General features: G+C 44.6%; 1 protein-coding gene across 17 annotated transcripts in view; it reads left to right on the top strand.

Annotated features, from left to right (window-relative positions):
* The window catches only part of PPP6R3 (protein phosphatase 6 regulatory subunit 3), a 139016-nt gene that overhangs the window by 54523 nt on the left and 56941 nt on the right, over positions 1 to 27552 (top strand). For 16 of the 17 annotated variants that reach the window (XR_010406769.1, XR_010406767.1, XR_010406766.1 and 13 more), the window contains 6 exons: positions 10061 to 10293; positions 14800 to 14986; positions 18395 to 18532; positions 21203 to 21268; positions 23791 to 23903; positions 26927 to 27040. Coding sequence is in view for 7 of the 17 variants with exons in the window: in XM_064576068.1 (XP_064432138.1) it covers positions 10067 to 10293; positions 14800 to 14986; positions 18395 to 18532; positions 21203 to 21268; positions 23791 to 23903; positions 26927 to 27040 (845 nt within the window). In the remaining 10 variants the exon portion in view is untranslated. The remainder of the gene's footprint in view (positions 1 to 10060; positions 10294 to 14799; positions 14987 to 18394; positions 18533 to 21202; positions 21269 to 23790; positions 23904 to 26926; positions 27041 to 27552) is intronic. The other variant, XR_010406768.1, reaches the window with a different exon arrangement.

Below are 27552 nucleotides of genomic sequence, written 5' to 3'. Positions count from 1 at the left end.
AGTTTGTACAGGAACACAGTACTTGCTTTAAGGCAGACCAGGTGACAGAAGTAAGACTGGATTTTCCTTGGTTGGCAGTTGGCTTTTTTATTGTAAAGGTGAAGTGGGTGATGAGATTGCAGCTGCAGCATGCTCCCTGCCCACGATAGCATCTGGGTGCTGGATTGGGAGTTAGCTCCAGTGTGAGGGTGACGTTTGCTTTCTGAGGGCTGTGTATTTCCCAGGCAGCTCAGAATTCCAAAGGCAAGCCGTAAATTTTTGTCATCTGATACCACACAGTATAGCCAGGATTGAAGAAAAATGAAAATTGGGCTTTGAAGAGACAGAATCATGGTTGATGTTGGAGGAGGAATGGTAGTTTAGTGGGAAATCTCTCAGGGGATACCTTGGTTTTCGGAGATGGGTTGCTCCCTTTTTAGGCTTCTCTCTGTCTGGTACATCCATTGCATTGTGGACAGTCCGTATGTAAAGTACACATCAGACCTTGCTGCTCACTTGCCCTGTCTTCCTGACTCCACAGCTTATGTCTTGGTGTATTGCCAGTTCCTGCTCTGTCCTGCCTTCATGCCTTGTCTTTAGCACCTCCTGCCTGCCCCATATTTCAGTCACCCCCAAACACTTGGCCATGCCCAGAACAGGTTAGACCTCTCCCTCTCTTGGCCTTTGTAGAACTCCAGCCTCTGTTGAAAGTGTACCTGCCACGGCTTAAATGTCATCTCCTCTATGTCGCTTTCCTCTGCTTATGCTCAGGATTGTTTCTTTCCATATGTTATTAAAATATGTTGCTTCCTTTTTACTCTAGATACTTTACAGTATGTTTATCTCAGTTAAAACTCACTGGTTCTGTCTCTCTGCTTCTGCAGCGAGCCCATGCTGCTCTGTACTGTATATTCTTGCAGGGCCCTTTGAGACCAGGTCTTGACGCCTAAGCTTATCCTTGCGCCTTCTGAACAACTCTTCTTGTTATGAGGGCCTTCTCTCTGCTATGAATTTCCTGAAGTTACTGGAAACTTCTGTCTTGTTCTCTGTACTTACAGGCCTATGTCTACTGGCCTGGAATTCTTTTTGCTATAACATCACCTATTGAACCCTACCTGTATTTTGGGCCTTGTGTCTAGGAAATCTTTCTGGTCACGATCCCCTCTGTTGAGCTCCCTTTCTATGGAACAAGCTTGGAGTTGATAACCTTTCATTCTGTTTTCTTTTTTTTCCAGTTTTATTGTATTTTTCATGCGGTAGGGACCATTTATCGTATTATTCCTGTATTAAAGTACCTGCTGATTAATATAACACATACTAAATGGAATTGACTGCTTTATTTATTACTCTCAAAGAAAAGCTGAAATATCAAATAAATTACAAAGTAAAACTGAAAACGATTCTGGAATATTTGGGAGGTAGAAATGTGATTGCCTTTGACATATTCTTTGGAAGAAGCAGTTGCAAAGCAAATACAAAGAAACTGGCTGAGAGTTTGTGTGCCCTTTCCTCTAAAAAAAATACGTATCTCTAATAGGCACGCTGATCTTTAGTCCAGCCTTTGGGTGGGGGCTGGGGAAGGGCACCTGTAGGAAATGGAGAAGCAGCTGCTGGGTGGACCCATTCCAGTCCTTTGTGATCTTTTCCCTTGGTACTGAGTGAGAGCTGCCCTCAGAGTCCAGCTGTTACTCTTTGTGTTCCATGTTTTTGCCTCTTCATGTAAAAGTTAGAACGTTTGCCTAGGCATTCGGCTTTGCTGTGAGGAGGAAGTTTATCGTTAATACAGCACAGAAGTGACCTTCCTTCAGAGTGACACTACATGCTCCTATTTAGAGGTCCTTTGCTCCCTGGCCCCTTCTTGTGGGATGCAGCTTTCAGTGTACTAAATGAGCAACCACCCACCCTTCTTGAGCCCAGCACTTCCGCATTTGGGTCTTGTGAGACGCTGCCCAACCAAGTTCCCCGAATACCTGCATCCAAGCCCAGGGGTGTGCTGGATGCTGACGCCCACTCCAGGTGTCTGGATGCTGGCAGGACAGTATGTGCAGCCTTTCAGCAGCTCCATTTGCCCAGTACATCCTGTTCCCAGGTTGCTTGTAAGCTTGACTAGAGGTATGGAGTAACTATGTCTGCTGCTCCTGGAATAAGTAATAAGTTGTTTTCAATCTAAATGGGGGCCGTGAAGGTTCAGGGTGAAGGATGGGAAAACTTCCCTTTTATTCCTACAAATCTTTCTATATATTAGAAGCTAAAAAACAGTTCTAGTTTTCTTGTGATCTACTTTTTTAAGTTGAAGACTGTACAAGTTACTTTATATAAGAATAAACATGATTTCTTGTGTATGTTTACATTAGAAGAAAGGGAAAACGTGGCCCATAATCTGTCCTCACCAACCCCCACATTGGCCCTGTGTGGAAAAGGTGGTTAACTGTTGACTTTGGCTGTGGAAGGCGATTGGGGGGAGGGTGGTTATTTTAGTACCAAGGGAGAAACTTTGAATCATAATTGTAGTAATATATAATTAGAACTGTCTTGTCCAGTACAGCAACCACTGGCCACATGACTCTGAAGCATAAAATGTGGCTGGCCCAACTTGAGATGTGCTCTAAGTGTAAAATACACCCAGATTTTGAAGACTGTACCAAAAGAATTACATGTTGAAATAATGTTTGGATGTATAAGGTTAAATAAAATATACTATTAACATTAACGTAGCCAGTTTCTTTTACTTTTTTGATGTGGCTGCTGGAAAATTTAAACTTGGGGCACCTGGGTGGCTCAGTCGTTAAGCATCTGCCTTTGGCTCAGGTCATGATCCTGGAGTCCTGGGATTGAGCCCCGCATCGGGCTCCCTGTTCAGCAGAGAGCCTGCTTCTCCCTCTCCCACTCCCCCTGCTTGTATTCCCTCTCTCGCTGTGTCTCTCTCTGTCAAATAAATAAAGTCTTTAAAAAAAAAAAATTTTAAACTTACACGTGTCTCTCATTGTGGCTCGTGTGCTGGTTCTTTTGGGCAGGGCTATGTTAGCCGGTAGGCGGAGCCCGCTCTGTTCCAGCAGTGGGGAGCCAGGGGCCTTCAGAGGAGTGCACCCCCTGAGGTGCACAGGGGTCTGAACTCCCACGGTATGTGCTTGTACACCTTTGTTTGAGATCATGAAAAATCTATTACGAATATTCCCTTCATCACACACGTAAATAGAAAAAATATGAAAAATTAACATTTAGTGTGTAGATTAAGTCTTCTCCTTTGTGTTGTCTTGGACGTCAGCTGCTCCTTCTCCCGTTGTAGCCTGTACTCCGTATATTGAGGGGACTGCAGCTATGAAACTGGAAGAGCTGACGTTAGCAAATCTTCACTTAGGCCATGGGATCTTGGTGATTCCAGTGGGGCCAGTGATGACAGGGTGTGGACAGGCTGTCTTCATGCATGTGGTCTCAGGGCCCCATGCCCAGAAGTGTTTGCTTTCATGCTCAGCTGTTCTTCATAAGCTCAGAAATGCTTAATAATCTTGGAATCTGTTTTTGAATCTTTGAATATTTTGCCCTGGGCCCAGCCAGCCCTGCGTGCAGGTGTTCCACGGTTAACAGTAGTGTGTGGTGGGCCTTTTATGGAGTAGAGCTTCTCCTTCTGGGATAGAACATTGCTAACTTTAGGCACAGTTCTTAGGAATAGGAGAGTTTGAATTAAATTCATTTAACACTCTTCTTTGTTGTTCCCTCAGTTTGCTTCTGTCATTTGTAGGCAGGACAATCAGCAGTTTCTCCCTTCAGAGTGCTACTAGTTTATCTTTCATGGTGTTTGTCCTGTCATTTTGTCTGGGCTCCTATTAGAAAGATGCAGTATGTTACATTCTCTGTTACAGTGAACAAAAACCCTCTAATACCAGCTTGTCCACAGGGAGTTTCTGAAATAAATAACATAGTCACATATTTGCATCATAGGCTTTTCTCTGTTTCTCCTGGTTATGTAATTATTTGGAATATGCTTTATTGCAATTTGTTGCATCTGATCAACAATAGTTTAAACCCAGGGCAGCAGTAGCAGCAGCATCTGGGAACTTGCTAGAGACAGAATTTCCGGCCTGATCCCTGGTTTGCTGCATCTGAATTTGTGACTGTGTTTTAACAAGACCCCTAGGTGTTCCCTATGCCCAGGAACATTTGGGAGCACTGGTTTAAACCTCCCACGCTTGGGGGGGGGGGGGCATGCTTATTGCACAGGCGCTTCCCGTTGTCGCGGTGCCTGTGTGGTCCAGCTCCCGTCCCAGGCCATTCCCAGCGACTCCTCACAACCAGTTTGCGTGGTGAGGATACTGAGATTTAGAGAGGTAAAGTCACTTTCCAACGCTTCGGGGCCGGCCAGTAGTGGAGCCGGCCTGGGAATCCAGGTCTGCTTAGATGCTTAAAGTCCTCACAGGCTGGGGAGGAAATGCTGTTGATTTGATGAAAGCAAGTGGTTGTAGGTGGTTTACTTATACCACAGTTGGGCCCCTATTGAATATACCATGCTGGCGGCACCCTGGAAAATTCTTCGGAGGGTCTGATGTTCTCCTACCTTTTACAGAGAATTTAACCACATGACTGTACTAGTTCCTGTGTCACCAACACGGTGGCACCTTGTCTCCCAGAAACAAAGTGTTGCTACTTAACTGCTTTGAAATAAAGGTACCATGGCCCAGATTTTGCTTCCAAGAAGGAAGGTATCTCAACAATCTTAGAGGAACTTTAATTAAAGTGGTTTATGGATCCTTTGGTCCTGTTTTGTGCATGTAGGATGGTCGTTTTCACCTGTGTGTTGAGTTCTGGGGAGTGCAGAGCACGGCAGAGGCCATCTGTGGCAAGCTGACAGGTCAACTCCCCTGTGACCTGCCTACCTGACCTTCAGCTCTTTTAGAGAAAACCCTGCTTGCAAGCTACATAATCCAACTTATAAAACAACTCTAAGGGGGCACCTAGGTGGCACAGTTGGTTGGGCATCCGACTCTTGGTTTTGGCTCAGGTCATGATCTCAGGGTCGTGAGATCGAGCCCACGTCAGGCTCCGCACTCAGTGCAGAGTCTGCTTAAGGCTCTCTCTCCCTCCCCCTCTGCTCTTCCCCACCAGTGCAGGCGCATGTGTGCGCTCTCTTTCTCTCAAATAAGTAAAAATGTAAAAAAAAAACCCAAAACCAAAACAAAACCCAAAGAAACAAAACAACTCTAGGATTTTGAAGAAAGATAGTTTGGTTTCATTTACCATTTTCCTCTTTGTCTTGTTAATAGAAAAGTCTGTGATTTGGTTTACTGTAAGAAATTGCTTCCCCTTTTATCCCTAAATCCTATTCAGGTATAGCTAGGGTATGAATTTTAAAGTGTATTTATATTAACTAAAAATTAGCTGTTGAAGTGCTGGCTCCTTTAGTTTTTCTGAGTATCTTAGTTGTATTTTTGAAAGGGCTCCATTTTCTCACAGGGCCCTGGTTGAACTTTGTAACTGTTCATACCTGGCTTGTTTCTACTTCAAAGGACACAAATAGAAGCTAGGGTAACTAATTTACTGGTGCCATTCATTTCCAGTCAATTTGCTGTTTGACCAAAAGATAAAATACATAATGTTTGCTTAAGGAGTCTACTGTGGTTTTATTTTATTTTTAAGTTTGTAACGTACCCAGTTTAAAGAAAGTGCACTGTGGAAATATATATTTCAAAGTGTTCTGATGTAAAAAAAATGCTATTCTAATTCAGGATGGTGGAAAATGAAAGGACTTAGGCATTTTTTAAACAGTTGCTAAAAAATTCCTGTTCTTGTGCTTAAATAAGTATAATAAAACAAGAAGTCACAGGCTCCGGGTTTAGAGGAGCTGGCTGGTCAGGTAGGACATACTGCTGGAACACACAGACCAGGTGTGTGATGGCTTATCGTAACACAGCAGGCTCTGAGGTTGGCGGGCAGCTTTCTTCCAGTTGGTGATTTGGGGATATGGAGGCACCTTCCATTTTTTGGCTCTGCCATCCCTGAGAGCCTTTTTTGTCTTGGGCATCCAGTCAGATGTAGAGGAGAGCACATGGAGGTTTTAATAGTTTATGGCACACCTGGGAAGACATTGTCACGTGGCAATACCTACTTGCCCAAGAAGTTGGGAACGTGGTCTTTGTAAACCGCTAGGGAAAGGGGAATGGGTCTCTAGATATCTGGCCCAGCACCGTGTGACCGCACCCTGCTGGGTGGGCTGCGAAGGCCCAGGGTGGACACCCATGTAGTCTCAGAGATAATGGGGGGAAAGATAGAGTTAGTGGGAACCTGATTTCCTCCTGAGCCAGGGATGCTAAACAACTTCTGTAAAGGACCAGGTAGTAAATATTTCAGGCTCTGCGGGCCACATTTGGTCTCTGTCACACATTCTTCTCTTCCCCTAAAACAACCCTTTAAAAATATCTAAACCATTCTTAGTGTGCAGGCTGTGGGCTGGATTTGGTCTGTGGGCTGCAGTTTGCCAACTCCTGCTCTTATGTCATCATGGCTAATTATCAGTCTTCTTATAAATCCAGTATTTAAGGGGTTACTGTTATAAGGTTGAAATTTGGGGCATCAGTTTTTACTTGTACTACATCGATGTGATTATATTCTGATCAATAATTGAGGAGTATGGACTTTATCTAGTTTGTGGACATTTATAGTTTCCACTTGATGGATGTGAGTGTGTATCTTATTTATAACTAGCCAATCCTAAGGTCTTGATAATCAACTTTGCTTTTTTGTAATTGATTTCTTAGTATTTTTCATTATACTTTGCCTTTCTATATGGGATTACAAAAAATAAAGGCATACTACTTTATTTTTTAAAGATTTATTTATTTTAGAGAGAGAGAGAGCATGGGTACAGGGGGAGGGGGCAGGAGGAGGGAAGGAGAGGGACAAGCCGACTGGCACTGAGTGGAGCTAGATTCCCAGCTGGATCTCACAATGCTGAGATCATTGAACCAAGAGACATGTAACCCAACTGCACCATCCAGGCACCCTAAAAAAGCATACTACTTTAAATGAGACCTAATTTTTAAAAAATACTTCAGGCTAAATTATTAACTGTGTCCAGTTTTCTGAATTCAGGTGGAGAGACCGTTCTGTTAGATTATCAGAAATTTGATTTACAGGCCAAAATAAGCCCAGTCTGACCTGATGTCGGTGGAGCATGGGAAATATTTGAATACACCTGGTAGCTTTTCAGTCAGTGACTTTGCCAAAGTATTTAAAATAAGTAATATGGGGACACCTGGGTGGCTCAGTCAGTTAAGCATCTGCCTTCGGCTTGGGTCATGATCCCAGGGTCTTGGAATGGAGTCCCACATCGGGCTCCCTGCTCAGTGGGGAGCCTGCTTCTCCCTCTGCTGCTCCCCTGCTGCTTGTGCTCTCTCTCTCTCTCTCTGACAAATAGAAAAATAAAATATTTTTTAAAACGGGATGGATGAATTTTGATGGAAATCAAAATTTCCTTGATTGACTTTGAAGACAAGGTGTACTGACGTGGATGATGATGTTTTTGGAGTTCAATAAGGTGCTTTCGCTCCTTGAGCTGAACTGGAGCTGCAGTGTCTGTCCTGGGTGCCTGCATCTGCTCCTAAAAACCGTGCAGGTTGATACATGTGTGGAATCCAAATATAGCCTGTGACTTGTGTGTTGTGTCTGTGTGTGAACACAGCTGTTTGCATCCTCGTACACTTCAGTAGCAGGAGGGAGGCAGAGTGGTAGCATGTGCCGTTTTTAGGATTTGCAGTCTTAAACTCCCAGATAAATGAGCCACATTGCTCCAGCAGAAGCACTGGAGACTGTGCTGACAGCGTTACTTAGGAAAGCTCCTTTCTTTCCTCCTTTGGAGTTATCTTTTGCTATCCTTGTGTCTTTTTTTCCCTCCTTGTTTGATGAGGATAAACTGGCATAATAACATCTCTTTTGTTTGTTTGCCATTTTCCACAGTTTGAAAACCAAAAGATCATTTATGGTTTTATTACCACCATCTTTTTCCCTAAAGTTCCATTCTTATTAAGGATATATCACCTTTGCCCTTATTTCCTTAGTAACTGCCTTAGAAGTAGAAGCAGATTGCTCTTGTGTTGGAAGGACGTGTTTCTGTCCTTCACCAGCAAAAGTGTTCCACTCCCAGGGAGCACTCTGCCTGCTCCTGGTCTTGAAGGCCAGAGGCCTAGCATGTGGGTGGTTGCTGACCATGCTGGGAGTTGTGACCCTGCTTTTTTAGCGTGTTCTGGGTCTTGTGTACATAATTCGGGGCCTCATCGTTCAGAGGAGAGAGATGGCTGTGCCTTGTACTCGTGTCCTCCATTGAGCTTTGGGGCGGACAGTTCCACTCACAGTGCCTCCAGAGCGAGGCGTTGCCGGTCCGGTTTAGGTGAACTGTCACAGTAGCTTCGTTCCTAACTGTGTCTTCCTGCTGCCGGTGACTGCATGTGAGTGTATGGCCGGAGGTAGCTTCTGAAACATTGAAAGCTCTTTTGAAGCAGGGACAACTTTTACAACACCATACTTCACAATCTTACCTAAAACTTGTTCTCTTGAGGAGTCCTTCTTTGTTAAGATTCCTTAAAACTTTGCTTGTATTTCAGACTGCGTTGATTACATACGTATAGGGAAGTCAGGTGAAGTGCATATACTTCTACAGGCTCTTGAGTGACCTGCCGTGCACACGTCTTTCTTCTTCTGTTCCTGGATTGATCAGTGTGACTGGCTGTATACGTAACATTTGTCCTCCATGATGTCGGATTAAAAAAATTTTTTTGAACAGATGTTCATGAAAATACTAAATCAGGGTATATTCCTGCCTGATCTAATATGGGTGATTTAGCAAAAATAAATCCTTCTCAAAATGTATGTGTGCTATACATAAGTTACGACCTTTGCAGCTTCCTTCCTTCTACCCAAGCTCTTCCAGCACAGGATTTTACATGAGCCCGTGTGGATTTTCACATGTTTTTTGGTGATAACGGTAACAGGAGCCGCTATACTGGGTGGATGGTAAAGCTGCAGTTGATCTGTAGGTTTGGGGGTTACATGAAGTCAGAAGGTGTCTTACCAAACCCTGTGTCAGGGCTTCTGCAGTGAGCATCTTTGACAGATAGGAGTGACTTGTGACTTGTCCTGTCCCCAATCAGGACTTTCGTTTGATGCTGTCATCTTGTCATGTGTTGCTCAAAAGTGGCTTGAAAAGGTCTTGTCATGGCAGCTGCAGATGACATAGTGACTCCTGTGCTTCCTGTTGCCGGTTGTGACCGGTCAGGACCCTCTTTAACTGTAACTTGAAGAAAACGAACTTCCTGTCCTCACTGGTTGAGGAAGGGTGGGAGGAAGAGAAGGGAAGAATATATATATGTGGCCCTGTTAATGTCCCATTGCTTTTCCTGATAACTGAGGATGTTGGTTTCCCTCATTCGTCAAGAACTAGGTTCCACTTGTTTAGTTTCTTTATTAAGAATGGCACAGATTTTATCATTTTATGACTTTTGGCTGCGAAACTGCTCTCAGTGCTGAAAATGCTAGTGTAATTCTTTAGTATTCTGAAGAATGCTAGATACTTAGGTCACAGTGCTTGTCATTTGTTGCTTGAAGATATAACTTCTGCGTAAGAATGTTCTTCAACTGTAAGAAAGGGTTTTCTTTCTTCCTTTCCCAGCATTAAATTCTTTTTTTTTTTTTTTTTTAAGTATTGGGGCTCAAACTCATGGCCGTGAGATCAAGACCTGAGCCGAGATCAAGAGTCGGACACTTAACCCGACTAAGCCACCCAGGTGCCCCTCCCAGCGTTAAATTCTTAACAAAGTGTGGATGGGTTAATATTGTAGGTTGAAATCAACCCAAGTTTAAGCATTCTTTCAGCATTTTTAAGTCAAAATTTTTTGTTACCAATAAAACTATTTTCTGAGAAGGAAAAATCCTGCCGATTTTACTTACTTAGAAAGTATTTTATAGGTTCAATATGACACTTATTTTACTTATGTGACTCAAGTTGGCATTTTAGATTGTAAAACTCAATTAAAATTTGAAAAATTAATATGTGAAGTTGAAATTTTATTTGAAATACTCTCTGCATTTTGTTTAGACCAGCATGTTTTGGAAATTTGATCTTCATTCATCATCCCACATAGACACACTTCTAGAAAGAGAAGATGTAACACTGAAGGAGTTAATGGATGAGGAAGATGTTTTACAGGAATGTAAAGCTCAGAACCGCAAACTTATAGAGTTTCTGTTAAAAGCAGAATGTCTCGAAGATTTAGTCTCATTCATTATAGAAGAACCACCTCAAGACATGGATGAAAAGATCAGATACAAGTAAGAAAATTCAATCTTCTCTTTAGGGTGGGACTGAAGTGAAGTGGGGGTAGAATATTATTATTGTTGTCCGGCAATTCCCCAGGGCTGTTGTAGACCATTTAGAGTGTCAAGATGGTCAAGGGTGACAGACTCAGTGGAGCATTTAATCCGTTCTAGAACCGAGTCCAGTGAAATCACAGGGTTTTTAAAATGAGCGTTCTAAATTGCAGTCAGGAGTCTTTGTGGAAGGGCAAAGTGCTTTATAAACAGTGAAGAAGTTTCTGAAAATAGACGATTCAAGTAAGTATTTTCTCTTCTTTGCAAATAGGAAGGTAGAAATTATGTGACTGCCCCAGATCACATGGCACATCTAAGCCAGAGCTTGGGTTATGAAGACTGTTACTGGTACAAGAAATTCTGACTTTTGTTAAAATAAGGGAATGGGTCTTGGGGAACATCAGTGGAGCTAAATTGAAGTAGCTAGCCCCTTGGATCACTGTAGCAGGTTTACGTCCTCCCCACTAGTTTGCTCTGCTCAGAGCAGAGAAGTAGTGCCCGGCGGGCCCTTCATGACCATCTCTTCCGACACTTGGACTGCACATGCCTGGAAACCCTTTGTGAGCACTCCACGTGCATGCAAAGTATTGGGGTTTCAGTGAACTCTCTTCCCATATCCAACTCTGTTTGAAGTATTTGACTCTTTCCTTCCTCCCCAGAAAATCGGACAGATTTCAGGAACAAAAAGTCATTGATTATTCATTAAACAAACTTAATGGAATAGGAAGGATTAAGGCTTTTGGTAGATTATTCTTTGCCCTTTCTCCCCCAGTATCTTCCTCTTTTCAGATATCTTTTTATTTCTTTGTGGGGAGAATTTTGCTGCCAAAGAAATAAAACTTATTAATGCTTTCAGGTTCCTGGTGGCTTGGACTGTCAAGGAGGTGAGGTTATGTTCTCTGCTGGCCATTAAGATTGGCAGCTAGCATTAGCCTCCACTCAGTTCAGTGCCCTGAAAAAGAAGAGGAAAGGAATTTGGCAGCAGGAAGACTAGCGTACTCCCAACCCCCAGAAGACAGATACTTTGCTGTTTTGCAGTTCCCTTCCCAGTGAACCAGGACGTGTGGGTGCGACTTCTCGTGGGGCTCATCCTGGTAGGAGCCGATGTGCTGTGGGCTTTGCATCCAGCCCACCTGAAGGGGTGTTGCACTCCCCTCTTAGAGAACTTGAGCCAGAGGGCTTACCCTTCTGGGGTTGGTTTCCTCACCCGCTGATTGAAGCTAATACCTCTTTAACTGGGAAGAATGGGCACACCACACCTTAGGGAAGGTGCTTATGTTACCAAAAAGTAGTCATGGCTTTTGTAGTATTGCCTTGGCCAGCGCTTTCTTTGTGCTGCCTTTGAGGTTGCGAGAGCAGGTGTGCCTCCCTGGACACATGGCCTTTTGGGTGGTGCCATTTTGGGGGAGCATGACTTGCGCTGGGCAGATGAGTTCTCTGCTGAAGTTCGGTGGGGATGGAGCCCCAGCTGTGCGTAAGATACAAGATACACACGGCTGGAACGCAGATGGGTATTGCAGATGGGATCTGAAAGCTTTCTGGAGTTAAGGTTGACCTGTCGTCATCTCAGGAAATTTAAACTAGTGTTTATAGAGTCTGGGTGATAGAGTGCTGTATTTTGTGAATCTCATAACTTTGTATTAGTTACACACATGGCTTGAACTCATCACTGTTCTAAGTCAATGATCCTATACAGGGTATTTAAACATTTTGCGCTAACCTTTTTAATCTTAATGACAGATAGCTCAGTTCTAAATAATTTAGCAGAACTTTGAGAATAGGTCCTTAAGTAGTATAATAAGTCCTAAAGCTAAGATGCTGTTGGTTGGGTCAAGGTTCCTACAGAGGGACTGCAGGGGGGCTGCAGGGAGGAGGAGAACCAGGAGGGGTTGTCACCCTGAAAGCCAAGAGAAGCCAGGCTTCAGGAAGGAGAGCTGGGACAACCAGGTTGGGGGCCGCCCTTGACAGGCCCCGTGACCATGGGTGTTTGCAGCACAGAGCACGTGGCCCCATCAGTGTGGTTCTCTGCAATGGTGGAGGTGAAAGCCTGGCTGGAACGCCTTTGAGGAAGAACCGGGGACGAAGCAGAGACAGCTCTTTCAAGAGTCTCCTGGAAAAGGAGCAGAGAGAGAAAGTGGGTGTTGCAGGCAGATGGGAGTCAGAAGAGGTGTGGTGGTGTTTTTATCCCTGGTGGGAGAAATAGTGGGACGTTTGTATGCTGGTGAGAGCCATGCAGTACGGAGGGAAATGACGAACAGAGGGAGTGGGCCACCCAGGGATGTGCCGTGCCTGAGTAGGTGGGAGACCGTCTGGTAAAAAGGACAGGTGGAGGGCGGCTTTAGGAGTTGGCTCTACGGATAGGGAGGAGGAAGACGCCTAGATGCAGGTTGGGGTGCAATTCTCTTCTGATTGCTTCCGTGTTCTCACGAAGAAATTGAGGTCAGAGCATGCGTGGGGGAGGGGGAAGGCTTGCCACGGGGTGAAATGGAGGGGGTCTTTGGGTGCTTTAGAAGCTTGTTTAATGTTTAGGAGAGAGAGAGGAGCCCCAGCCTGTCCGTAACCAGGACCTTGAGTGTTATGTATAGTGCCCAGGCCCCATATTCATGCTTCTTTATCTAGATTATATGTCTCAGTCACTGTGGAAAAATATGTGGAAAATTCATGAAAAAAATGTTTTAGATGCCCATGCCCCGTTCTAGACCTTGTGTGTCAGAATTTGGAGACTACACCCTATGCATTGGTTTGCCAGTGCTTTATATGCCAGCAGTTTCAAATCGGGACAGTTGAGACAATGCACCCCCTACCCCCCACAGCAGCATTTTGGAAGTTTTATAAAGTAGAAAATAAAGAGGAATAAAAACAGCTAGCTTTCATTTATTCCGGGCCTCCTCCTCAGTATTTTGTGTTATCCTTCCCCATGAGGGAAAGGCTGTTGTCTTAATTTTGCAGACTTGCAAACTGAGGCCCAGGGAGGTTAAGTAACTTGTCCAAGGTCATGCAGCTTGTAAGTGGTAGAGACAGAGTCTGAACCTAGTGGTGTGAGTCCAGAAGCCACACCTGCACCCACTGCATTATCCTGCCCCTGGCATAATGGCGGCTTTACGTTACAGCATCGTTGAGCCCACATGTTCCATAAAGTAAGAAAGAAAGACTTTTAATTTGAGCCACAGAAGACAGCTATTTGATAATATGCTCTTCATGCCCACACACCTGCCAGTTCTGTTGTCTTTCTTTTCCGTTCTCTTCCTCCCTACAAAGGTTCACTTGGGGACATTCTCCCACTGTTCCATCTTCCGACCTCACACCAGACCCTCTCAGGGGCTGTGGCCTCTCAAGCCAGGGGCCTCACAGTAGGCCGCCCTTGCTTGTCGCGGATGCCTCGAGGGGTGTTGTCTGTGTTCCAGACAACAGTCCTCGCCTCTCTCCTGTCCCATAGCAACTGGTGGCTGTTTTGTCACCTCCCTGTCCAGCCGGCCTTTGACTTGCCGCTCCAGATGATGAGTTGGTCCTGGATCCTGGCTGCTTGACAGGGAGGAGTAAAGAGCAGAAAAGTGAACTTGGGGGCGGCGGAGAGTGTCTTGTGGGCCGGCCTGGGAGTCTGCATTTGTTGCTGTAGAAAACAGAAGAGAAATTGTGGTAAAAGGAGTGTGTGGAAAAAATGGATTAGCTGTCTGGTTTTCAGAGAGGGAGTGCTCTGGGGGTCAAAGGCAAGCATGCTTTAGGGGTGCAGCTCTTTCCAGAGCTGTGGGGTCAGTGGTAGAGGTCTGTGTCCCACTGCAGTGAGCCCTGATGGTGGGCTTATCCCTGGAAGACCTGGGCAGGCTGGCGTGGAGAGCTTGGGTTTTGTACACAGCTTTCCTACTTGGGTGACTCGGGCTGATGTCTTGTTCTCCACATAGGGAACTATGTTAGAACATTGGTTCTCTTAAGGCGTAATATAGACTGAACACTTGATAAGCTCCCCCAAAGCAGCTTTTTAGCACCATTTGCAACCCATGTGAAAATAGAGGTGGCCGGTCTTGGAACCTGAATGTGTCTTGAGTACTTAGCCGTGCGTAGTGCAGTTCTCTGGAAACCAGCATCCCCCACGGTCGTCCTCCAAGCTCTGCCGCTTCCTGCTGGAGCTTCCTGCTGGAGCAGGCCTCCGAGGCCTGATGGCTGTGGCCGGAGGTGGCCCACGCCCTGCCCTGCAGTGCCGCCTCCCCAGGCTCCCAAGCCCTAGGTGTGCTCTAGTTTTGTTGGGGAATGTATATCCTGTTAAAGCTGCTTTAGAAGTAAGTTTTTAGGTACAGTAGAAAATTCACTTTAATCTAGAGGTTGGACAGAATGGATTGAAATTGTTTTCTAATTCCCAGAGGTGATTTTGTTATTTTTCACAAAATTTTAGGAAGCCTTTCTGATTTGTGTTTTACTTTCTGTAATGAAACTGTTAACACAGATGATGATACAAGTGTCCTGTTCTTCTAGGTACCCAAATATATCTTGTGAGTTGCTCACTTCTGATGTCTCCCAGATGAACGATAGGCTGGGAGAAGACGAGTCCTTGCTCATGAGGTTATATAGCTTCCTCCTAAACGACTCCCCCTTGAACCCGCTACTTGCCAGTTTCTTCAGCAAGGTGCTCAGTATTCTTATCAGCAGAAAACCAGAACAGGTAAATACCATTTTCCAGAAGGTAAGTATTAGGGCTGATCATCCCCCTGAGATGATCCCCCAGTAATTGTGTTCTGAGTGTACCTTAAGTCCAGGTTCTGGAGAGGAGTGTATTTTAAATATACTGACTTAACACTGCCTTACACGTTCATGACTGTGTTCTAACTTGACATACTCTTCTAAGTGCCTCACAGCTCAGCGTTGTAGTAAGTACTTCGGTTTCCTCTTTTGACAAATAGTTAAAAGCATGAGAACGTGGGTTGTCCATTTGTGAAGGTGGCGAGTGCCGTGGCTCATACTGAGTGGTTGAAGGTGTGAGTGGAGTTGTAGCGACTGGGGAAGTGACAGTTGTTTTTTTTTTCTTTCCCCTAATGATGCGCCCAACACAAATGAGGGTTTGAATCAAGCTTTTCCATAAATGTAATTGATGATGAGTTTATACAGATGGTGATTATTTTCTATTTTGAGTCCACTCGAAAACTTAAGTGTTTAGCTTGAGATGTCTCTGTTTATGCTTTTATTATTATTTTTTAAGGTTTTATTTATTTATTTGAGAGAGAGCGAGCAAGGGAGAGCGCGAGCATGAGCTAGGGGAGGGGCAGAGGGAGAAGCAGACTCCTTGCTGAGCACGGAGCCCAAGTGGGGCTCGATCCTATGACCCTGAGATCATGACCTGAGCCAAAGTCAGACACTTACCCAACTGAGCCACCCAGGCGCCTCCAGACGTCTCTGTTTAGACTGCCGTTCCTGTCCAGTAGTGCTGAGCAGAAAATCCTACTTTACTGTGGAGGGAACTGCTCCCTCCCTCTCCTCTCCTTCCTCTCCCCACCCCTATATCTGTTTTTTTCTTAAACAACTCAGATACCCTTGGGAAATTGATTTTCCAAGGACCTAGTGTATGTGTAGTGGTTCTCAAAGTATGGTTTCTTGACCAGCAGCATGAGTACCACCTGAGAATTTATTAGAAATGCAAGTTTGTAAGCCCCACCTCACGCTTAATGAATCAGACACTCTGAGGGTGGGGCCCAGCGATCTGGGATTTTTAATAAGTCTTCTAGATGATTCTGATGCATACTAAAACTTGAGAGTCACTGCTCTAGTGGATACTGGTGTGCAGAAGGATGTGCTTACCAGGAGATAGGAACCACTTCTGAAAACAGGCACCCAAGGAGCAACGAGAGCTTCCAAGTTACAAATAGACCTGCCAGAGTGCAGCGAGCAAGGGTGTGATGCCAGGGCTGCAGTTGGTCCAACCGTCCGGGCCTGGCCTCCTCCCTGATGGAGAACAGGCTCCGTGACCTGTCCTTGCCATCAGCAGACATGGAGCGATGGGGCTATTTTAGGCCCAGTATGTCTGTCCTTTGCCAAGGCAAAGTGGATGCATGTTTTATTTTATAAAGACAAGATTGTTCTTTCGTGTTCTTAATTAGGCAGGATTATCCTCCTGAAGGTATTGGAATTGAGATTCTTTTTTCTTAGATAATAATCCCCAAATCATGATTACTGTAATACAGGCTGTCTTTCCCTCTTCCACTTTCTGGTGAGAAATAACGGTAACTGCTGACATTCTAGCAAGTGCACACCGTCCCATCAGCCTGAGGTACCGGCCTTTCAGATGGTTGTAGCCGTTACTGACTTAGGCCTTCCACCTCCATCATGCTTTTTCTTTTCACTCCATGCTAGGGGAGCCCAGATTCAGGGGCTCCGGTTCTCACCATACCTTTGATATACGCGGGAATACGTGAAGCTTTCTGGGACGCTGAGTGTTTGTGCTGGCCTTCCGGGTCAGACGTGCCCATGCACGGGGATGGCATCCGCCGATGAAGTGCTGGGAAAGGGGCCTGCTCACTCCGTGGTTCCTTGTGCTTCTTGGCTTGGGACTCTTGGAATGAGAATGGGAGGATTCAGTCACCCTCGCTCTTCTAGCTCTAGGAAAAGGTCAAACCTAACACCTCTCTCTCCGTTGGAGAACTGAGAGTGTAGATGAAGGTTTCCCCTCTCGTGAGACGTGAGTGAGGATGCATGCAGCTGCAGGTAATGAGGAACCTGGAGACTCAGCCTGGCTTACCTCATGCAGTTGTTCATCGCTCACGGCCCAGGCCATCCAGCCCTGGGGTCCCTTCAGTGCCGGGAAGGTTCGCATCTCAGGTGTCGTCCTCCATTGAGGACATCTTGCTGTCTTTGCTGTGCTGTCCACAGCGCTGGCTCTGGTTTGTGCCTTTGGGCTCCTGAGCTGGCGCTTTTGCCGCTGAAGCACAGGGTATGTTGGTCACGTCTGACTTTTTCCTCTTTTCTACTCTGCTGTGCTTTTAAAAACTACTGTGTGACTCAGTTGTGAGTGGAATAGTTGTATCTGACTTCTTGAAGGTTTATATGGTGACGTTTAAGCTCCCTGTTCAGAGGAGCGGCCTGGGATAGTTGCACCTCCATTTGTACTGGATAGCGTGAAGCAGTTTTTGTCCTCTCTGGCTCAGTGGACTTCTTCACGTGGGCTGATGGCAGGATTGGTGGCTTTTGTGGCAAACAGATCTAAGTTTAAACCTCAGGGCAGCCACGGTTTGGCTCTAGCAAGATACCTAACTGGTCTGCGCCTTGGTTTCCTTGTCTAGAACGCTGAGTGGGGCAACCCCACCTCGAGGGCTTCTCGATAGAGTTTGGTGAGACTTAGCTGCTGCCACACTGGCCGCGCTGCTTCTGGGACTTTCGAAGAGGCACTTGGTGCAGACGGACAGAAAGCCCACAAGGGTTTGCAGGACAGAACGCTCTCCCTCTTCTTGCACAGAAGAGAGACCCAGGTGGCAGTTGTAACTTCTCGTGTCCCTTCTGTATAGCTGCCCGTCTCTTCCCCACTCACCCTCCTTGTGTTAATCTGGTCAGGTGAACAGCTGACCTCAAACCCACATGTGATGTTGCTGGAGCAGGTGAGTTAGCCGCTTAGACTGACTTAAAAACACTTGATGTTTTGAATTATTTTTCTTACTTGGTAGGGACTAATGAGGATTTTGAATATTTATTCTGCATTTTAGTGCAGTCTTATGGACTTGCTTTATGTCCATAAACTGTTTAATGGTATATTCTCGTGCTCTTTATAGGGTATTAAATTATTTATCCTTATTCTTTGAAAACTAATAATGAAAGTGAACAGAAATAAAAGATTCTATTATAGTGTATTTATATGAGGAAATGTGTGATAATTTGGGAGTTTTTTTCCCAAGGGGTTTTGCATACTCTCACAATTAGCAGGCTTTCCAAATTTACATCTGATTACTAACTCAGCATTTGCCATTCCTCCACTTAAGATGGTGGTGGGATTTGAGAGGGGGCAGTTTGAGGGGTCAGGGTGGAATACATTCTAAAGTTGATAGTTCCCCAGTTATGTGTCTTTGAGTTTTGGTTTGTTCTCCTCTAGATTGTGGATTTCTTAAAGAAGAAACGTGATTTTGTAGACCTTATAATAAAGCACATAGGAACTTCGGCCATCATGGATTTATTGCTCAGGCTCCTGACGTGCATCGAGCCTCCGCAGCCCAGGCAAGATGTGCTGAATGTGAGTAGAATTAGGACTCCTGCGCCGGGGCGGGGAGTGGCCCAGGAGCCGACAGGGCTGCTGGGTGCTGGGAGGGATTCCAGGGGGTTGGGAGGAGGCGAAGGTTGTCTGAGGAACTGGGGGTGGGGTGGGGAGGAGGGCAGGGTGGGGAAGGAAGGTGGTTCCAAGGTAGGAAGAGATTACAATTTTGCAGGATTCGTTTTCGAGATGTGCACATCCGGAGGTGCCTGGGATGTTTCTTTGTGAGGGGTTCTTTACCCTTTGCCGGTTTGATTTTCAGTGGGAGTGGGGCAGTGGAATGGGTTGAAAATGTGTTTAAAACTGGTCTGGTGGTAAGAGCAGAAGACAGGGAGTTACAAATCTCATCTGAGGATGCCATGAGGCATCGATCTTGAGAGCGTGACTACACCGCAGGGTCATGGCTGCAAGGATGGGTTCGGGTGTTTCCAGGAAATCAGCCTTCAGGGTAACGTTCCTCTTGTGGGTAGTTAGGATCATAGAAGGAGAAGGAGAATGGGGCTTATTTCCAAAAGCACACATATTTTAAAATTTTGGTAGATGGATATTTTAGGATATGTGCGCCTCTTGAAGAGCTGTCTTAAGTGGAATTTGGGCGGGAAGAGGGAGAGTGTGAGTAACTGGAAGATGAGGTTTCTCACGGGCTCTTACCTTTGCCCCTTCTTGTCTTCTGTCTCCTCCTCTCTCATTCTCTTCACTGCCTTCTTCCAGAACCTTCCCCAACCCACTCCATCCTTAATACTCAGCCTCGAACCCTAACACTCATTCCTTTGAAATTAGTTTTATTGGCAATACTGATTTTAATTAAAGACTCAAAGAACCAGAGGAGAGGCAGGAGGGTCTGTCAGGTGGTATTCCAGGAAAGGCATGTTCTGCTGAGGTGAGCAGGCATGCCCAGGCATGTGTTTGTGTAAAGGGGATGGGGTCAGGGCTGGGTCTGTAGAACCAGGCGGAAGTCTCCTGAGAACCATGGTCATTGTGAGGACACCAGCTGAGGATACCTAGTGAATGTCCTGGAGTTGCCTGTGGGAAGGGACCCGAAATTGGGGTGCTGGTTCCTTTTAGGTATGTTTTTGTGGATATCTTTTCTCAGAAGATGTTGAGGATTCCAGGAAAGATTGTTGAGGGCAATGAGAGGGGTCACCTTTATATTTGGATTGCTCTAGGCAGAAATTATTAAGTATAGTTTCTTAGAATTCCTTTGGTCACTTCTGGGTTGAATTTTAGGGCCATTTCTAAAGGAATAGATGCGCTTCTGGAGGGATGTAGTGATAGTAAAGGCTTGGGTTGGGGGAAGGGTAGTTAGAAGCTTTGATTTGGGTGCCCGTCATGGGGGAATAAGTGCTTATTAATGGCTGTGGAGGCAGTAGGAGTGAGGGGCTGATCCTTTCATAGCCCACAAAGTTTCCTTCCTTCTCCCTTGGTGGTCATGATCCCCCTGCCCGTCGCTACTAAAGTGTGGCCCCAAGTGTCACCTGAGGACTCAGGTCTCACCTCTGCCCTACTGAATCAAAATCTGCATTTTGGCAAGATCCCCAGGAGGGTGATTCATGTGCCCATTTTGAAACTGATCTTAAAATGTAAAGTTGGACCTCTAGCTTTGTGCCCTCTAGTAGCTTTGTTTGCATTTTCCTTGGGCACCTTCTCTTTAAGGAGCAGGCAGCTTTGCCCTTAGCAAATTGTGTTTGATTTCTTGCCACCCAGCCCCATGCCTCCGCTGTCCCCCCCCCCCAATTTCCCTTTAACCTTTGGGTTTTGTTTTGAGGTTGTTTTTGTTTTTGTGTCCTTTCTTGGTTATAAGTGCCTTGTTTATTATGTTGCTTCTGTTCCTGCCTAACAGTCTACTAGCTGATACTTATTCTCCCTTATTCTTCTCTTCCTATTTTCATTCACGTCAGTACTTCACATGTAGATGAGAAAGAGTTTGTCCTAGGCAGGATACTAGCTCTTTACTAACTCGTGACAGGGCAGATGAACTCTCCTGCTACGGTGCCCTGCCCCCCGTGTTTCCTGTGGCTGTTTTGGTTTTGGAGTCTAAAACTAAATACTGTTTTTCTCAGTCTTTCTGAAGCTTTTTTTTTTTTTTTTTAAGATTTATTTATTTATTTGAGAGAGAGAGAGCACACACGTGCATGGGAGTGGGGACGGGCAGAGGAAGAGAGAGGATCTCAAGCCAACTTTCCTCTGAGGGCAGAGCCTGACCCTGAGATCCTGACTAGAGCCCTAATCTGGGGGCTTAACCAACTGTGAACCACCCAAGCGCCCCTCTGATGCTGTCTTAGGGTGAATACTGTCTTACAGAAAATATATAAATTACACACTCACATGCGCGTGCACGCCCCAAACAAAATACAGACCCTTTTAGTGCTTAGTGTCTGAGAATTACCCAGTGGCTAAGAAGCTGATGTTAGAATTTTTGTATGTGGGAATTATAATTTGGGGCATAGTTGGTACTGTTGGCTACTGTTTAAATAATAATATTCACTGGCATTTTCCTTGGGGGACTTTTAATTTCCTGTAGTGTTCAAAGTCCAGAGAAACCTGTAACATTCTACTTAAAATGTGATGGATATTTCCAAGTATGTTAATCTTCATTGGGGCTTGAACAAGAGCCACGCATTGCTATGATTACCTCTACAATGTGTTTTACAGTGGTTAAATGAGGAGCAAATTATCCAGAGACTTGTGGAAATAGTTCATCCATCGCAAGAAGAAGATGTAAGTTCTCTTGTGTGACTGTAACCTTGATTTTTTTAAAAAAATGGAACCGAGTTTATTTGGGCATAGAGCATAATTGTATGAGACATGAAGGTAGAGGACAGGTATAATCTGGCATTCTTAAAGTTGACACTTTTCTAAGCACTAAAGGTTTTAAAAAAATACTACATTTTGCTGATGCTCAGAACCTTTTCAGAAATGTGGAAAACAGCAGGCCCTGGTTCTAGCATGATCTTCTGGAGCTTGGGATTTTGTGCTGAATCTGCTTGCCTTTGTTACAGACCTTCTCCGTCCCACTTCTTTTTCCTTGTATACACATCGTTAGCCCAAATGGTGTGGCCACATCTGCACTTGTGTTTTCTGTCCTGGCTACACTGTCCAGGCAGCACATCGGCGTCTTTGCCACCGTTAAACCCCTAAAGTGTTGTTGGGCTCTTGGCCTGGCTTCTGGCACTGACAGGTTTGGCTTTGTCACGGGAGCTGGGGATTGACTTGGCAAAAGGATTGAAGCTGCTCCAGAGTTTGAAGACTGAGCTCTGTGCTGAGGGGATGCCTGTCTGGGTGGGGTCCCCAGGACTGGCCCATTGGCCCCTGTGGAGGAAGCTGTCAGCTCTGCCGCTCCTCTTGTTGCCGCCTTCTGTCGCGGTCTGAGCCCTGTGGAATTGCCCATGTTTAGCCATTTCTGCCTGTGGACACGACAGCTCTGCGGCTCAGCCTACTCTCTCTGAAGGAGGTGATTTCAAGTAGATGGGCAGATATGTCATGGGGAGGTCAGGGGACCTTCTTGTGTGCCTTAGGTTGCCAGTTAGATTGAAGAGTGAGACCATGGAGGAATAGTACAAAGGGAAAAGTGTGTAACCAGAGGATATTCTTGCTCATAAAGCTTGATTTAGCCCCTTCTCCTTGGGTGTATTCAAAAACTTCTGATACCTGGAATTTATCTAAAACAGCCCCCCCCCCCCCCAAAAGTTAATCATTAAAGGTGCTGTTGATTCCCCATCTTCCCCTTGGGACAGTGCATCTGGTGCCCCCCTGCAGTATCGCTCCTGTTAACATTCAGAACACATCCCAGTGTGTGCCCGTATCGGGGGCTGCAGTGGGAGAAGTCCTGCTTAGAGGGAGCCTGCAGTCTGGTTGGGCTAATAACGCCTCCTGTGGCCGGGGGAGTTGGACGGTTCCTGAGCACGTTTCCCGTGTGATGTAAGTGTGGCCACTGGGGGCCTTGGAGAGTGATGACAGGAGCCTGGCCTGTCTCATTCACAGGGAATACATGTCCGTGGACAAGGCTTGCCTATTACTAGGTTTTCCGTTCTCAAACAGAAGAACATGATTGCTCAACAGGAAATTAAACCTGTCTGCAAGGCTCAGGAGAAACTGATACAGGAGAAGCCCAAGTCTGCAGCTCTTCTTCTTCTTCTTTTTTTTTTTAAGGACAAAGCATTTGGAGCATTAGCTTCTTGACTTGACTTGCAAGAAAGTTAATTTTGCCTCTGGACAATCCTTTCGATACTTCTCTTTTGTATTAAGTGATAAATTGTATGCTAAAATCATACTGACCAGGGAAATGTTAGGTTCCTAATTCTAGTCAGTGGGTTTTGATACCCTGCTGTGTGTTGTCATCTGTGCCGTAGTATCACGGTCCACCTGAACCGGCTGTGTAACTGCTCCATCTGCGGGCTGCGCTCAGTGCCACGTGCCGCAGACTATAATGCATTCAGGTGCTGAGATTTTAGACCTTTCCTGTAAGGTAAACACACAGTACATTGGGAGAAGATGAACATTTCTTACCCATTGGTATATTCCAGAAAGCTGTATTTGTCTTTTTTTTTTAAATCAGTGCTGATTTAAAAGCTGATTTATCAGCTTCTATGCTGATAAAAATATATACATTTGACCTTTGAACAACATAGGGGTTAGGGGTACCAACCCCCTATGAAATCGAAAATCCATGTAAAACTTTTGACTCCATAAAACCTAACTGTTGATAGCCCATTAGCCATAAGCCTTACTAATAAGGTAAACCATCAATTAACACATACTTTGTATATGTATTACATACCATATTCTTACAGTAAAGCAAGCTAGAGAAAAGAAAATGTTAAGACAATCATGAGAGAAAATCCATTTAAATAAGTACTATACCATATTGAGAAAATCCACGTGGAAGTGAACTCGTGTGGTTCTAACCCATGTTGTCCAAAGGTCAGCTGTATTTTGGGGGTGTATTTTTTTTCAAGTTCTCAGTTGTAGAAATTTTTCCTTGCCAGAACTTTGATCCCATGTACCTACACGTAGTGATCTGTACTGTGCAGTATTGTTATGTGAAGCTCATTAGCCTGGCACAACCAAATACTCTTGTGTTTACCTATGTTACTTCTACTGAGCTTGACTTTTTACTCACTGCAGCTTCTTATGGCCAGTGTTGATTTGTGTTACTTCTTAAGCAATGTCCTCACTAACGTTTTGTTATAAATTTGACGTTTGATGTGTTTTATGGTTAAAATTGTACTTTTTTCCTTTAGCGGCATTCAAATGCTTCACAGTCACTTTGTGAAATTGTTCGCCTGAGCAGAGACCAGATGTTACAAATTCAGAACAGTACAGAACCAGATCCCCTGCTTGCCACTCTAGAAAAGTATGTTTAAAACTCTGTTCCTGTTCTTTTTTTTTTTTTTTAATTGATGCTATTTGATGTGTTACCAGTATGAGTGGTTGGTAAGTCTTCCATCTGGGGGAATCATGACCCTGCTCAATACCCTTGGGTGGGGGAGAAGGTAGGAGAACCGGCTTATCTGATCTCAGCTATTTTTGATGCCCAGTAGAGACCTGCAGGGTAAAAATGTAAATAAATGACATTTATATGTAGACCTCGACCTCTTCAAATAGCTGTAAACTATAATTCCATAAAGCCGTCCTAAGATGGGGTAGCGCATCATGGCTGTGGTTACTGCTCTCCAGGTCTTTGGTGAAGAATAGTCTGAACCACAAACTAATTTGACCCATTGTAGTCAAGGATTTTTACCAGAAGCTCTTCTTGGGGTTTACTATACCTTTGCAGCTGACTAGGGGTAACCTGACCAGACCTGATTTGAAGGGTTTACAAGTCTTGTATGTTTTTTGTCTTTGTAGTGACTGCTCTGCCCTTATTTTTCATGACCATTCCTTGTGAGCAGCCATCTCATGTTTGGGTGGAAAATAGCTTGAGGATGGTGTGCTGTTTTGAAATTTGTGAATGGCCAACCCGTGGGTACTAGCTTTTCTAGATTCACACATTCTCTGAAAGAATATTTGCCATTGAGCACAGGCATACATTTGACCTGCATCCACACAGTGAGATGAGCTAGGAACAAATTAGAGACATGGTGTCATTTTTAAAGTCTGTCATCTAAGAAGTAGAGTTGTATTTTCCCAGGAAGGGAGTTGACTAATTCTCTGAAGTAGGGAAACTTAAATTACCAGCTTCTAAGTAAAATGTCATTTTCCTTCCCCATTTCCGTTATTCTTGGCATTATGGCATATGTACTCTTTGTACATCTAAGATATTCCACATTTAAATACTAGTAATTATAGTAGTGTTAGGTTGAACCATGTAAAATTGCCATTTGAGTATGTTAAAAATTTTTGAATACCAACAATCTCATGGTTCATGATAGCATTGTCCAATAGAAATAAAAGTCAGATGTCATTTTAAATTATCTAGTAGCCACATTCGAGTAAAAAAATAGGTGAAATTAATTTTAATAATATATTTTATTTAATCTCATTGACACAAAATATTTGAACATATGCCCATTTAAAAAATAATTACTGAGGTATTCTACATTCTTTTCTTTGTCACAGTTTTGGAGATCCAGTGTGTATTTTACACTTAGGACAGGTTAGTTCAAGTACAGTGGCCGTCAGGGACAGCAGGTTCCCCCGGATGCCAGACTGGTCAGCAGTGAGCACTGAGTGTCAGTGCCGCCGGGGCCCTCCCAGATGTGGGGTCTGGCCCCCGGGGCCTGTGTGCTTCGTGCCCTCACAGCTCTTATGGGGAGTTTACTAACACTCGTCCAAGAACTCCAGTTTTTTTAAAATGTGAAAGTAAATCTATTTTCTCTCACATGTAAATAAATGCCTTAATATTTAAGGAATACAAAGGCATTCATTTTATCATGTTTGAATAGCTTAGTCCTTCAGTTCATGATTTCTTCTGTATTGAGTGATACTTGTGTGTTTAGATAAGACTCATAATATGGTTCAGCTACTATACTGTGTTACATCTTGACCACCAGATTTTTGCTGGCTGTCATATCATTTTTGTGCATTAGTAGGATGCTTTCATGGGCGCAGTTGACTGATGAGGCCCTGAGCTAGTGAGGGCCTCCTTGTTAGCCACTCCCTCAGGCTTCAGCATTTATGGAACTGTGATTGCGCTCTCCGGTAAGAACGTGCGCTGGAACGAGAAGGTGGACATCTGCGGTTGGATGCTGTGTCAGGACTCCTCGACGTGGCGTGAGGCTGCTCTTTGGAAAATACACACCTGTTTACTATGAAAAAGCTGGCTGTTTTCCAGAGCCCAGTCCCAAACCTAGTACTTATTTTGTAGACTGCTGTGTGTTGAGTGACTTTCATAGCGCTGTTTTGCGTAAAGGGCTCACCATTTTAGTGCTGGTCTGGCAGTACTTGAAAGCTCCTTCCATCGGGGTGGGGGTGCTCTGAAGTTAGGTTAGATACCAGTTTTATTTGCTTCCCCCAGATAAAAAGAGATTCTCTCCTGCTTGCTGCCCTGGCCTGGTAAGGGGATGTTGGGATGCAGTGAGCACAGCTGTACTTCAGGACAACTGGCGTCTCTGCTGGGTGAGCAACAGGGACAGCCCAGCTGTGTGTCCCGCTGTAAGGGAGATGCCAGTGTTTCATTTACTTGGATTCTGAAAATTACTGAGATCCTAAGAAACCGAGATCTTCCTTGGGAGTGTCCATATAAATTTACCTAATAAGTTACCCTTGTGTTTTACATTCATCCTGGCTTGAGTGTGTAATGTTCATCCTACTGATGGACAAAAACGATACGATAACCAGCAAAAACGAGTGTGCCTATAGAGAATACATTTTGGGCAATAGTTCAGGCAAATCTACTTCATTGCTACCATATTATTTTGATTTACCAAATTTTAATTAGAGGGTAAATGCAACAATTGATCTTTTACGTGTTTTAGATCTTAATTATACATTAATGCCTTTGTGGGAAGACATTTGTGGGTTCTAATTAGGCTTTTTGAAAAATTCCCCTCCTTTTGTGGGATGAAGAGTTCCAAATCTTCTTACCACCCACAGCCACCACCACCAGCACCCGGTCTGAGTGGGAGGTGACTTCCAGTCTTGAAATACTTGTTGGCTCTCAACAAGATTGACGAAGGCAAGCAGGGCCCAGGTGATTCTGCTGAGGGGAGGGAGTAGGGGAATACATGTCGGAGAGTTAGGTTTTATAATAAGCAGGATCACTTGTCTGGTTTAATAAATGTATTAAAAATAAAATATTGTGAAGCGAAACAGATCTGACCAAGTGCGGCTGAGCTCTCGTAGAGTACTTGCCTGACTGCTGCCATGCTCTTCTTCTCTGGCGTTACTGGTAATGGATGTTACAGTTAGCACTTGACTGTTGGTTTGTTTCCCTAGGCAAGAAATTATAGAGCAGCTTCTATCAAATATTTTCCACAAGGAGAAAAATGAATCCGCCATAGTCAGTGCAATCCAGATACTGCTGACTTTACTTGAGACACGGCGGCCCACGTAAGCTTTCCTTTTGTCTTACAAATGCTGAGCCATTTTGTTTTGCTTTGAGATTTTCTAGAAACTAAAAGTTGTTGGTTGATTAGCTACAATCTCATGCCCTTGAATTGCAGGTGCTGAGTCTCCACCATATGTGAACTCTGAGTTAGTTTCGTGTGAGCGTGGGATATAGGGATACAGTTGAAGATAGCGTTTGGTGAGCACTGTTCACCAGCAGTGTTTAGTTATTTGTAGTAGTTATGAGAAGGTAGCTATAACAAGTGGTGTCATAAATAAAACATGCAACACAAGAGAAGCGTATTTCTTGATTATGAAATGAAAATAGGTGTTCCTCCTGGTCAGTGGGCAGCTCTCTCCCCTCCCAAGTGGCAATTCAGGGACGCTTTCTGTCTTGTGATTCTTTTCTACACAGGCTAACTTGAGGCTTCAGATTGGTTCTTTGGGGATTTCACATGTGAGGGCACTGCAGTTTGTGAGGTTTTAAAATGGGTGGGTAGGTGGCTTGCGGCCTT

Source organism: Mirounga angustirostris, unplaced genomic scaffold, assembly GCF_029215605.1.
Source record: "Mirounga angustirostris isolate CCGP_5_RB_7025 unplaced genomic scaffold, mMirAng1.0.hap1 SCAF_13, whole genome shotgun sequence".
In the NCBI taxonomy this organism is placed as follows: domain Eukaryota; kingdom Metazoa; phylum Chordata; class Mammalia; order Carnivora; family Phocidae; genus Mirounga; species Mirounga angustirostris.
This window is presented reverse-complemented; position numbering and strand designations above follow the sequence as displayed.